The sequence below is a fragment of the Astatotilapia calliptera genome, chromosome 11 (assembly GCF_964374335.1).
Source record: "Astatotilapia calliptera chromosome 11, fAstCal68.1, whole genome shotgun sequence".
Classification (NCBI taxonomy): Eukaryota; Metazoa; Chordata; class Actinopteri; order Cichliformes; family Cichlidae; genus Astatotilapia; species Astatotilapia calliptera.
Genome location: NC_137432.1, coordinates 31,260,658 through 31,274,951, shown reverse-complemented (window position 1 = coordinate 31,274,951; position 14,294 = coordinate 31,260,658). Strand labels below are relative to the sequence as shown.

General features: G+C 37.1%; 1 protein-coding gene across 3 annotated transcripts; it reads left to right on the top strand.

Moving 5' to 3' along the window:
• The first annotated feature begins 629 nt into the window (after positions 1–629).
• On the top strand, positions 630–7,381 carry LOC113032726 (uncharacterized). Of its 3 annotated transcripts, none has more exons than XM_026185787.2 (6): positions 630–841; positions 2,952–3,044; positions 3,133–3,468; positions 3,767–3,921; positions 4,127–4,245; positions 4,509–7,381. In XM_026185787.2, the coding sequence occupies exons 2-6, from the start codon at positions 3,029–3,031 to the stop codon at positions 4,639–4,641; spliced, it is 759 nt and encodes a 252-aa protein (XP_026041572.2). In that variant the 5' UTR covers positions 630–841; positions 2,952–3,028; the 3' UTR covers positions 4,642–7,381. The 3 variants fall into 3 exon arrangements, 2 of the variants coding, with proteins under 2 accessions (XP_026041572.2, XP_080164599.1); XM_080308473.1 differs by lacking the exon at positions 630–841 and adding an exon at positions 1,934–2,408; XR_013912291.1 differs by lacking the exon at positions 3,133–3,468.
• Positions 7,382–14,294: the final 6,913 nt, after the last annotated feature.

Genomic DNA, 14,294 nt, shown 5'->3' with positions numbered 1-14,294 from the left:
ACAGAAGCTTAGACTCTTTATTATATACAGTGTGGATCAGTATTATTGGATTATGTGAAATTATCATCAGGAAAAATGTGTAGAACATTCATGTTCCATAAATAGGAGCCAAAGCTCTTAAATAGACCTGCTGTTCGAGGCAAATTTGGATCATGATTGTAGTAAGAGTAATTTACCAAGTTAATACTTCAACATAACTCAGATTTGCAAAAATTTATTTGGGAACACAATGCACCCTTGAACCTATTTACCTTACTAAGAAAGCTATTACACTATCTATATTACCATAGTCATAGAACTGGGATCTATGACAGCAAGATGGCTGTCAGTTAGTCACTCTGTCAATAAGTGTATGAGCAGAGCCAAAGATAGCTGTGAGGGAACGTATAGAATATACAGTAGGCAATTTTAAATATTGATCCTTCTCTAGGAAGCTGATTATGTTGCAACAAATTCGGGAGAATTTACTAACATTTAAGTATATACTTTAATGTTAATTTTTATAAATGTTTGGCCTATAAAAGACGTTACTGAATAACTCCACAAGTTTGATTTTCCATTGGCTTTGTTGATGAGACTCGCAACAGAGAGGAGGTTCAGCGCCTGACCGAATGGTGTTCATCAAACAACCTGGTCCTTAACACCAGCAAGACCAAGGAGGTCATTGCAGACTACAGGAATGCTTGAATTCCAAGCAGAACAGGTTGCCAATAAGTTCCTGGGCATTGACATCACAGCTGATCTGACCTTGGCTTTGAATGCATTTCACCTGGTAAAGAAAGTCCAGCAAAGAATTTTTTTTTTCCTCAGGAAGGATAAAAGAGCTGGGATCCACTCTCAGGTAAATATTCACAAACTGAACGCCGCTCAAAAATGAGAAGTACAGCCGTTCAGTGATAGCAATTACATTACACAAGGCAGACTATGGAATCTTAAAGTTAAATTGTGAAAAAGCATGCAGATGTTGTCTAAAAACCAGAAAGTACCACCATGGGATTGACTTCATTGGGGTGAAGTCGCCCCCTCAAGAATGCAGGTTTGAAGAACTTCCTCATTGCAGTTTTTCCTCAATCAATTCTCACAACAGAAAAGTCATTCTCATTACTCATCATGCAGTTCTCAAAACTTATTTTTCACAACACAGACGTATGTTATGAAAAATATGGCTCATGGCTGGTGAGTGAGGACTGCAATTATCCAAGTTCCGTTTTATGCCTTGACTGATGTGATGGCTGTCATGAGTAATAGTGGGTAATGACCTCAGGAACATGTCTACAACCTCACTATGAGTTATAATAACTCTCCATCAGTTGTTTTAGAACTGAAATAACCTCGAAACGTCTTCACAGACCCAGAAGAAGTCCAGTTTATCAAGCACTCAGGACTCTAGTTTGAGTTTAAAATCTATTGAATCTTTAGCAGTAAGTTTTTCCTGTGAGGATTTTTGCTAAGTTTAAGACTTAAAGTAAGGTTTAAGTGTGCGTTGAATAACAAGTTCAGATGAACATAAAACGTACTGTAAACATAACATAGATGATATTAGTACAAAGTATTATATAATTAAGTTCAATATTCCTATGCCTATACCACCTAATGCACCTCTTTTATTGTAGATTTTATTATGTAATTTTCTGCTGTTGGACATAATCTAAGCTGTATTCTACTGATTTAAAGGTTATGCATACCACAAGATATATAACGCATTTTAAAATAATTAACATAGTTCCTGCCTGCAAACATAAGTCTGGAACTGGGGTTTATTTTATACTACATCATGGTCAACAAAAAGCAACAAACACAAAAATCTGGTAGAAAATTGTTTAAGTTAAATGTATATGTACAACCCAAACACTGCAAAATAAGAAGTGTACAGTTATAGCAGTGCAATAATGTTAAACATGTCAAATAACTTCAAGACAGGATATGAACTCATGGGAAGTAAAACTGCATGACTGTGTGGTATAGGGTGTGTATAGATACTTTTTAAATTTGTAAATGTTAGTTATTTATTCATTAAGAAAAACATAATAGGTTATTTGTGGTAACATAAAGACAAGGCAACATAAGAAAATAATTATGCAAGCACCGATAGGCCTTTGCTCTATATTTTAAAAAAATGGGGAGATTTATCATAATTTCCTTTGTTTACACTTTTTTTTTGTGGTTCATGACACAACCACTATAACTATACTATCTAAAGATCAGTGAATATAAAAAGGAGATGATTAATTTACCACAAGGAAACAAAAGGCTAAAGGAAACTAAAGGCAACAGCCACAATAAGAGATTCAGCTTACATGATGAAACAGTGCTTTCTCAGATCGTCAGTGTAAGAAGAATGGAAACTCAATATTCTGTCCCTTCAGCTCTTGATAGCAGAGAAACAACAAGAGCAAATCACAAGCCAGGTATCTCTTAAATTATTTTACTCTTTTCATCTCTGGTATGATCATTATAATTTACATTTCTCTCTAAATTGATAGTTCACAAAAGTTTTGACAAAAGGCAAATTAATCAAGGATTATAGTTTTAGCTTTTATTCTTAATTAATCTACTTTTGTGAACAATAACCACTGCAGAGAAACCTGGGTCCAGATATATCATCTGCATTCAAAGGCAAAAAGATTTTCAGTGTGACGGACATCCACATAAAAATGTTGTTATATGGTGTTTAAAAAATGAAGCTACATACTAGCATAATTACATTAAGAAATGACAATAAAAGTAATTTAGTGTACAAAGTTGTATAAATGTAATGGAAGAATGTAGGGCTCCAGGCCCATAGCTAAGATGATGAAAAATATGCAATGCAGCAATGTTAACAAAATGTACATGCAAGACAGCTGGATTCTATAATTAGATTTAAACATCATGAAAACACAGAGAAAACAAAAAATGTAACTTTCTTTATGCTGATGATACATTTTTGATGTAAGATGTGTGTGTTGTAGGAGGATCAACGATTTACAAGTTGGCTGGAATCAGTTTCGGCCTGCTATGTGTCATACAATCATCACTCAATGTCTATATGTGGCTACAAGTCGGTATGTATCAGCCCACATTTTACAAGTCACAGTAAAAACTAAACAAAAACAAACAAACGAACAAACCCATATCTGATTCACTTTGTAGATGAGAATTCCAACAAATCAAAAAACAGTTCAACTTGCAATTTTACCTCAGTGTCAGCTGATGACATCAGAGGAGTGCTTTTAGAGAGAGACCAACTTCTTCGAGAGAAAGAGCAGCTGAATCAATTTATAGATCAGCTGCTGCAGACTAAAGACAAACTGCTTGAAGAGAACAGTCAACTGAATCAAGAGAACAGTCAATTGAATCAACATAAAGATCAGCTCATTCAAGAGAAAGACAAGCTGCTTGAAGAGAACAGTCAACTGAATCAACATATTGATCAGCTCATTCAAGAGAAAGACAAACTGCTTGAAGAAAACAGCAGACTGAATCAAGGTAAAACAAAACTGATTCAAGAGTCAAGCCACTTGCATTAGAAATTGGAAAGACACGTACATGTGTAATGTCATCAAACAACACTTCAGTGAAAATTAGCTAAACTAAGCTAAAGTTAGAATTAGTAAGTAAAAGAAATAAGTCAGAAAATTCAAACATTACTTATCTATTCCAGTACCTATGGTGATGGATGAATGTGATTGAAAATTCTGCACCAACTGAGCTATAAATGTTTTATTTGGTGATAAATGGGATGGAAATCGTTTCATAAAGATTCAGTCTTGTCGTGTTTATTTAGCGCTACCAAACCTTCCAAGATGTTCCCCGGGATGGAAAAGATTAAGGTCAAGCTGCTACCGCCTTTCCTCTTTTAAATCCACCTGGGAGGATGCCAAACAAAACTGCGAGAGGCTTGGAGCTCATTTGGTGATTATCAGTGATGATGCAGAAAAGGTATTTAGATAAACTTTTTCCCCTATAAACTTAAAACGTTTAGCAGAATAAAGCCACTCTCGTTTGTATTGCAACAACAATAGTTATTATTTGATTTAGTCTCTGGTGTGTTCTGCACTCCCATGTTCCGAAATGTCTGAATTCTTTTATTGTCATCCTCCAACCAAAGTGAATAAAAGATTAAAACCACTTTCCCTCAAAACAGGATTTTGTCAGGTCTTATGGACAGGCTGTACATTTTTGGATCGGCTTCAAATATGAGTGGAACAACATGAGCAGTATGTGGACATTGAAATGGGTGGATGGAAGCCAACTGTGTTATAAGTGAGGCCCTTTGAATCTTAAATCACCACATCGATCCTGTTATCTTACACTATAAAATGTCTGATTGCCCACTGAGGCAAGAGCTACACACCAAAGGACTCCTTTTTTGATTGTAGTTAGCTGGTTAAGAGCAGCAGAGAAGCAACAATTATTAACCATTTAGCCTTAGTAGAGCCACTGCTGTTCTGCTATTTGTTAGGCGCATTTCAACCTCAACACTCCAAAGCCTCATGCACTGAAAACATATTTGTTTTTTCTTCTAGCAACTTCGGACAAACATCCTCATCCTCTACACTCTGGACTTGTGCGTACCAAAGTGCAACTTGGTCCATTTGGGATACTGCTGAATGTAACAAAAACTACTACTGGATGTGTGAGAAGGAGTTAAACTTCTAGCTTGACTTTAGTAAATAGAAAAAAGCATCAAACAGCAAAACTGATTATTCCCACACACACACACGCACACACACTATTCTGAATCGCCCAAATATTGTAGTGCCCTGAAATAAGAGAGTAGAATTTATCTGTGATTAAACCATACACATACCAAATTCACATGTAAATACTTGATACCTGAATTCAGAGTTCTAACCTTGCCCACATGACATGTAAAATGTGTCTGTGCAGTGTATTTTAATTTTCTGTGTAATATGACAAAGCTGCTTTATTTCTTATGTACATCTGACACTGCTCGTTGTTGCCATTTTCTTTTATATTAGACTGCATTTTAAATAAAGTGATAATAAAGGACTTTGTATAATAGTTGTACTGACCATATGTGGCCACTTGACAAGGTTTTATTTCTGTGTTTTTAAGATCTAATAAGGGTGAACCTGTAGCCTGTCCCATTTTCTATATGCTTCATGATAGAAAAAGAAACCAAAACCCTTTAATTTTTTAAGTAAAGATTATACTTTTTCTTTCAGTGCTCAAAAATAAACAAATAACAATACATTGGATATTAAATGCAGTTTATTCCTTGCTTTTCTGTGCTGTACTTTGGTTTGTAGATTGCATGATAAAACATCATATGCAATAATTCTCAAAGGTAATTCTGATATTTCAGTTGTTTAGTCTTTATGAGACAGATCTCTCCCTTTTTTTCTTTTGTTTTTGCTGTTTTTTTCTTTTTCTCTATTTTCTCTGTCTCTGACAGCAAAATGTTATTAAAAAGCAAACTCACAACATTATGAATCCCCAGGAAAGTAAAGAGTGGATGATTCAAAGAATATATTGGTTCTTACTTCTAAGAAAAGTACGTTTTAATCCAGAAAGAGGAACAATTCTCTGGATTTTTTTTTCCTTCCTGGTTTTGTTACAGCTGTGGCCACACCTACGCTATCAGCACCCTTTAAAGTAAAACTGCTACCAAAGTCCTGGACTGTGAAGAAGGATTTTGGTTTATCTGGATAACTGCAGGGTTATTGTTGGTTTTTTTGTACAAAGAAGGTGGTTCACTTCTTACTGGGCTAAATTGCCATGGTAACATATGGAGCAGGTATGCCTATTAACAAATCAATTCTCCAAAAAATAATGTCATCACTTCTGGAAGATCCCTGGGGAATCTGCAGGGAGAGTAGGCGGGTCTAAACTCTTTGTTTTAAAGTCTTTTTTTTTAAACAATTAAATGTATGAACCTAAAACAGGACATTTACACTTTCAGACCTCATGTCAAATTTGTATGTAGGCTGCCTATGTTTGAAATCTGTTTTTCTCTATTTTTATATTTAATCTTTTCTCTCAAAACCCAGTTAGCTATCATTAACTGTTTTATAAGATGACCTTCTAGGTCATCTTATAACATCATATATAACACTACAAGAGCTTTGGGATCAAGAAAATCAATTAGCTGCCAAGGATGTCACACTCAATTCTGAGAACTAAACATGTATTTAATTATATTTCCCCCCCTCTTTCTTTTAACGATATTCTGGAGCTTGAAGCAAGTTGTAGAAAACATCCAAAAATAGTTGCTATGCTGTTCTTCAGCACATTTTGCTGCATCTTCTTTTACCAGGTTGTCAAATATTTTTTGATTACAGAGTGACTTTGATGCATCAGTGGCAGGAGTGACACAAACAGATAATACTCAGCCAAAGGTTCAGAATACGCCGATTTAGGGAAATTTGCTTTCTTAATACTTTTTTTTTTTTTTGGTTTTGTTACCAAGTTACCACAGGAAGGAAACTATGACTGAGCTAAGCCAAAGATAGCTTGTGAGGGAAGAAATAAATTACATAACAAGTTTTGACCAAGTCTTCTCTAGAATGCTGCTTATGTTGCAACAAGTTCAGGAGAATCTCCCATTTAAGTTAATATTATATTATGTTATTTTTTAAAATTAATTGCAATGTATGCTCATAATAAATTTTGTTAAACTCCTTTTAAAAGGATATAAGTATTAACCCCAAGAGGGATAGAAAGAGTTGAGTGTAGAAGGTTTCAGAAAGACACAGTTTCAGACAGGACAGGCTGCTTGGCCTTGGGTGTATAATAACAGGATGTTCTAATCAACAAGAAGTAGAGACGTCATTGTGTCAGTTAAAACTGAAATCAGCATGAAAATAAAACATTCCTGGTAACAACTGTAAGGTAGGAGGAGCTTTCTGACACAGGGCAAGATCCCAGACTGGTGGTCAAAGACCAGATAAATCAGGGAGCGCTGAGGCTAAACCACAGTATTTCCCCATCAATAGCCAATCACAATTATTTTCCTGTTTTCATGTGTCTAATATATACTTTAATGAATTATGAATTGTACTTTGCTTCTGCATGTGCAGACTGCCTGACTTCTGCAGAGAAGTCCACTGCTACGCAAGTCGAATCTTTAACTGCCCAACAATAAAATATAACTAACAGATAGATTGTCTCCTGAAATTCTCTCAGTAAAAAAGAACTCCACACAGGTAACCACGGGAGGAGTACTGAAGGGCATGAGCACATCTGTAAATAACACGTTTTGGATTATTCTTGCACCATGGATCAAGAGAACACCTTATGGGAGTCGGGAGTTTTGCCTTAAAGGAAACTGCACAGTTTGGAACACTTTTTGCTTTGCACTGTAAATAAATTCACTGTTGCTAACCATGAAAGGCCTATGTTAGTGTCCTGTTCTTAATTAAACATGACAGATGAGGCTTTGTGTTTTATGTCATTATTTATTTTATTTTATGTCATTATTTATCCTTGCATCTTTGTAATGAGTAACTTCAGAGTTTCTCCTTTAAATCTGAATGAAGCCAGAGATATGAGGAAGCGAGTCAGTGTGTATGAATTCATCAAACTGAAGAGTATAAATGTGCTAATGGTCCAAGAAAAACACAGACTGTTTAATTGAGACAGACTGGAGGGAATGGGAGGGAGAAAGGATTTTGAGTCATTTAAACACAGCCAGTGGTGGAGTGGCGCTCCTTTTTTCAAAAAACTTCCTACCAGAGTCCTGTGAATTTCAGGAGGTGGAAAGGGCAGAATAATGGTGGTGAAGGCAAAGTATGGTGTGTTTAAAAATGTATTTGTGGATGTGTATGCTTTACATACAGGATGAGAAAGGGTTCTTTTTTTTCTTTTTTTGAAGATGCTTGTAGCTCATGGAGAGGGAAATCAAGAAAGACAAGGAGCTGGGGGAGCCTCTAACCTTAAAGGAAGTTCAAACTGCTTTACAAAGTATGCAAGGAGGAGTATACAGCTCGTGGAAACTGTAAGTATACAGTGAAGGAGTACAAATACCTGGGTGTTCACCTCAATAATAAACTGGACTGGTCCACAAAGACAAATGCAGTCTACAAAAAAGGGTCTAAGTTGCTCTGTCCTGGACTGTCCGCTGAAGTCCATAGAGCAGGTTGGGGTGGAGAAGATGTTGTCTAAGCTAACATCCATCATGGACAACACCTCCCACCCCCTGCATGAGACAGTAAGAGCTCTGAGCAGCTCGTTCAGCAGTGGACTTTTACACCCACAGTGTAGGAAGGAGCGCTACCGCAAGTCAATCTTACCAGCAGCTGTCAGACTATAACACAGTGCAACATTTTTTTGGTTATCTTACTCATCAGCTTGTTTGTTCACTGTACATTTGACCAGAATTATTCACATCACATCACATCCTGTTTATGACAGTTAAAATAAATAACATTCATAAAAGAAATCAAATTGTCTCGCATATATTGTGTTAAATAGGCCTATACTACTTTACTTTAATGTCAGTCATAAGGGTGATACTTTAATAGACATATATTTTATGAGGTGGTACTCATTGTAAAAAAAGTTTGAGAACCACTGTTCTAGTCTATAATTTGATTGGCAAGCATCATACAATCCTTTCTCAATTATTATTATTTATTTATTTTGTGTCTACAAGTTTTAGCCCACACCTAGACAACAATCACACATTCGCACATTCACATGCGTGCTTGTAGCTCAAATTGCACACCTGTACTGATTATACTATGATTTGGAAAATAGTAAACAGTAAACTGTTTTACCTCAGGCACACAGCTATGAAATGATTTCTCTGCCTATTTGGATGAGCTTCCATCTCTGCTAACATGTTCAAACTGCCCCACTGACATCCTGAAATATGTCTGAAACTCCAGATCAAACCCTGGTGCTGTCTTCTCGTGAGAATTAGATGAACATAGAATCTCAGTTTCATTCTTTTCTTATTTAGTAACATCAGGACTAGCTCATCATCTCCTCATGTCAACTTCATTTTTTTCACAATCCGTTTTTGAGGTCAAGTTTTCCGCAAAAACGGAGCGCGTATGTACGTTACACGGTGATTTCAGATGCATAAAATTCTGAACATCGTGTCAGTTTTATGCAGTGCCTTCAGTGTTTAGTGCTCTTTAGACATAAATTAAATTTTTTTACTTTTATCAAAATCTTATGGACTTTGGAAAGAGTACAGCAAAAATGTAGACCTAATGTAGAGGGGGGAAGTGATGAGGCACGAAAATGAAATGTGAAGGATTTATTAGACAAAAATCTCTGAAAGGGAGAAAAGCAAAATACAGGGTGGGCCATTTATATGGATACACCGTAATAACATGGGAATGGTTGGTGATATTAAAGTCCTGTTTGTGGCACATTAGTATATGTGAGGGGGCAAACTCCTCAAGATGACCATGGTGGCCATTTAGAAGTCGGCCATCTTGGATACAACTTTTGTTTTTTCAATAGGAAGAGGGCCATGTGACACATCAAACTTATAGGTAATGTCACAAGAAAAACAATGGTGTGCTTGGTTTCAACGTAACTTTATTCTTATGTAGTCTCTGGTGTGCTATTCACTGTTATCTCCTGAAATGTCTTAAATCAGCTGTCCAACACTCCATCTGATGTTTTATGGCTGTTCTCAAATCTAAGTGAATGAAGCATCCTAACTACAGTTGTTCCAAAACAGAAACTGGTGAGTGAAGTCAGATGTGCTGTAAAAGTTTGGATTGGCTTAACAGGTCAGAAAAAACTTTGCTTCTTCTGGATTTGGACATGGGTGTATGGAAACACACCCAGTTATAAGTGAGTCTTTTTAGATGTGAAATTGCGCCAAAACAATCAGGAGAAATTGTAATTTCTGACTTCTCAGAGAAGTCCAGTGTGACGACTCAAATTTGGGTATGAAAATGTGAATTCCATTTGTAATTATTCCTTATTTTAAAATATATTTTCAGCTTAAAAAGTTTTTTGACAAATTTCTAAAATATGTTGTCATATTTTTATGACAGGTGGTGTAATACATTGCAAAACATTCCTATTGATGCAATGTAATTATCAACACTTTTTCTTATCTTTAACCACAAAATAATTTATGTGTGCTTTTCAAGTATTTGTATAATATTGGATTTTATAAGTAAAGAGTTGTACTGACTGCATGTGACCACTAGATGAGAGTGTTTGTTTGTTTTTTATATTTACTGAAGCCTTGTTTTGGCTGCATGTCAATAAAATACATTTTGATGACAAAGCTGGAACTAAAACTTTGTTAACATGTTATTGCTGTGCATCAAATCATCAAAAAATCATTCACTATAAATCATTTAATCTTTTAAAATGCCCTAAACATGGCAAAATAAGTTTGTTTCACCTCAAATTGTACTGTAATTTTGGATAAAACACATAATTCCAAAATATCTGTAACACCCTAAGAATCTGTTCTATTTAAAATGCTGTCTCCTATGTCACACAAAATTACTGTCTTGTAGTTTTGGTGCTATCTGTTTTACTTTCATGAGCTGGTGCAAATGATTGAAATTTATTCAGAGGCAGAGAGAATCTATTTGTCCCAGAAATACATGGCATTTTCTAGTGTCTGTAGTTGTAGACTGTGGAATGAAGATAAAACTGAAACTGATGTCTAAAACTGGTTGAATAAAGAACTGCTGTTTATAGTTTTGAACCAACAAAGGCTTGAAATACTAAATGCAAATTTTCAGAGCATACTGCATGAGTGACAATTTGTGAGCTGTCCTTGAAAAGCGGAGCACATCCCACTTCCTCATCCTGATAGGAAGTCAAATAGATGCGGCCAAAGAGGTTATCCTCTTATCAAGGTCAGCATCCATGTATGCCCCCTATGCTGTTATGTAATATGCTGAGCAGTAAACACACTCATTGTGCCAGTATGTAATGCCTAACCTTCTTTATTAGTCACATTGACAGGTGGGAATAAAAGACAAATACATAACCTGTGCCATTTTCAGCACAGCTAAAAGGCCAACAGAGTCCCAAACCACAAAGACACTGCCACCATTGATTAGCTGTTTCAAATCAAAGATACATGAATATGAAGCTAATTACAGAATATAACACCAGCCAGAAATCTAAGCTGCAAAGGATGATCTGTCATTTGTCACAGCTCAGCTTGTAGACTGAAACAAAAGAGAGGAATCAGACAAGGTGACAACTTAAAATTACAAACCATAATTAAAGACAACTTGTTTGTCAACAGGTCAGTAGTGTACAGTAAAGCATATATATATATATATTTGTAGAAACAAAAATATCTCCAGAAATCATGCCATAGCTAAGGTGGTCTAAGTCAAAAAGCTGGTAGCAATGTCAGGACATGGAGCAATGGAGGGGGGAGACTGAGGAGAGGAAGCTTTTATAGCAAAGTTCACTGGGCCCCAGGGTAGCGCAAGCAGAACAAAGTACAACACAACACAAAATCCCAAACAGAGACCTCTAGTGCCATTGAGTTGTTACAAACAGGTGTCTTTGTCTCTCTTATTCTTCTCTCATCTCTTTGCCTCTATTACATCAAACCTCAACTGCATTTCTATGAAAATAAATAGCTACACCTAGTTTGGTAATAGAAACTGACCTCTTAACTGAATGTAACTTGCTCTGCAACCTTCTAAAAATAGCAGGGCGTTATATTTTAATAACAGGTGATCTGGTGCAAGTAAAGTAGTGTAAAGTTGGAGGTACAGATACTAGCCTGCATATCCTGACCTTTTCTATAAGTTTGGGCAGCAGGAATCTCCATATAGACATTTACTGTACTACAGTGTTTTTACTTATAGTCAAGATGTAATATAAATAACCTGCTAGTCTTTTTTTTTTCTTTTGATTTCCACTTAAAACATATCAGCTAAATAAATGGATGCAAATAAATAAATGCTTTGAAAGTTTTGAAATATAAAAGGTCATTCACTTCTTGTTCTGTATCACCCTAAACGTCAACTGCACCTCTACCAAGATGAACAACAAAGTCATGCCCATTCCTGATAATCAGAATCAGAATCAGAATCAGAAAGGGTTTTATTGCCAAATGTTGGGCAGGTTTACAACATTAGGAAATTGCTGCGGTGCTTCAGTGCAAACATACTGTCATAAATTACGCTTAAATAGACATGAAAATAAAAATAAGAATAAGAATTAAAAGTGCTAAGTAGATAGATATATACATGATATATACATGAGTGCAGGTGGTGATCAGTGCCAAACATGGAATGATGCAGTGAACACAGCGTAGGGTCATGTGTTAGTGGTGGGAACAGTCATACGTTTATTGTTCATGTGTGCAAGAGGGGAAGAAACTGTTCTTATGGCGAGAGGTTCTGGTGCGAATGGACCGGAGCCTCCTGCCTGAGGGGAGCAGGTCAAACAGACTGTGTCCAGGGTGAGAAGGGTCAGCTGAGATCCGAGCTGCACGCCCCAGTGTCCTGGAAGTGTACAGGTCACGCAGAGATGGGAGTCTGCAGCCAATCACCTTCTCAGCAGAGCGCACAACACGCTGCAGTCTCTGTTTGTCCCTGATAGTGGCTCCAGCGTACCACACGGTGATCGAGGAGGTGAGGATGGACTCGATGATTGCAGTGTAGAATTGCATCATCGTCCGTGTTGGCAGGTTGAATTTCTTCAGCTGCCTCAGGAAGTACATCCTCTGCTGGGCTTTCTTAATGACGGAGGTGATGGTGGGCTCCCACTTCAGGTCCTGGGTGATGGTGGTACCCAGGAAGCGGAATGAGTCCACAGAGGTGATGGGGGTGTCAGTCAGGATGATGGGGGGGAGTGGAGCTGTGTGCTTCCTGAAGTCCACAATAATCTCCACTGTCTTCTGGGCATTCAGCACCAGGTTGTTGTGGCTGCACCAGGACACCAGACGTTCAACCTCCCTCCTGTAGGCAGACTCATCCCCGTCCGAGATGAGTCCAATAACGGTGGTGTCATCTGCAAACTTGATTAGCTTGACAGACTGGTGGGTGGAGGTGCAGCAGTTGGTGTACAGCAACTGTCTTCCTAACTGACTGTTTGACTTGCTCTGCAACCTTCTAAAAATACAACAGAATTATTCTATAGAATGCCTAGCAGAGGGTTCAGTTTAACCAGTCACGGGAGTAAAATGGAACAGTGTTCACAGGTGCACAGGTACTCTGACTTCCTTACAGAGTCCACAGACATGCATGTGCTAGGTTAATTAACAATCATAAATTTTCAGTAGGTGTTGAAGGTGAGCATGGACATTCTGTCTGTCTCACTGTGTAAGGCTGGCAGGCTGCCAGAGTGTACCCTGCCTATTGTTCTGTGACAGCCAGGAAAGACTTGAGCATCCCCCAGCCCTGAATTGGATAAGTGATGGATGGATGGATGGATGGATGGATGGATGGATGGATGGATGGATGGATGGATGGATGGATGGATGATCATAGGGTTCTGATCAGTGTGAAAATTCTTCTCTAGTAACCAGTGCTAGGTATACAGATGTGAATTTCAGAATTCATCTGTCATTCAGCTTTTTATTTTCACAAATTGTCAGATAGTTTTTATACCAGTTTTGTAAGGAAAATATTCAGTAGTCTATTTGTCACAACACAATCATTTCTTCACCATTTGTTTTAAATAATTAAGAAGTGAAAGAAAATAACTGAGCAGGAGGATATTTTAGAACGAAATAAAGTCAGGTTTCTACAGCATTTTTCTTCAGGAGCCGACACTCTAATCTGAGCTACTTAAACAAGCGCTTCATGACAGTCCACTTAAATAAAGTTAAACAGATACAATCTGTTTCTCTTCTGCTGTGAATGCAACAACTGTCTCACTGACACAGCAAAAAGCCCATTGTTAGCTTGACCTCCAGTTAAGCCATTTAGCTGACACTCTTAACCAATGTTAGTTGCAGTGAGAGGAAGGACTGGGTGGAATTTTATTTCTTAGATTACTAGAATTCCAAGCCACAAACCTGAAAGTAAAAATCAGAAAGAAATCCAGATAAAATGTCAGAAGTAAACAAAGCAAAGAATGTTTTCTCAGACGAGGATTATGTGTTCTCGATCAACCTCGACCTGTCTTGACAAGTCCGCATAAGGCCTGGAATATTCTACATATCTGGAAAATTACACAACAGCACCATAAACAGAAAGCTCCTTGTTACTTTTTTCTTCTTTTCTTATATGACTTACCAGATTAACAAGCACAATGACCCAGTGAATGAAGCAGTGATAATGTTGTTATTATTGTTATATAATAATGTATAATCACACCTTAAGAATATCCACACATATTCTGTCATTTATATCACTTCGGAAAACATCAAATGCCCTTGGCCCACA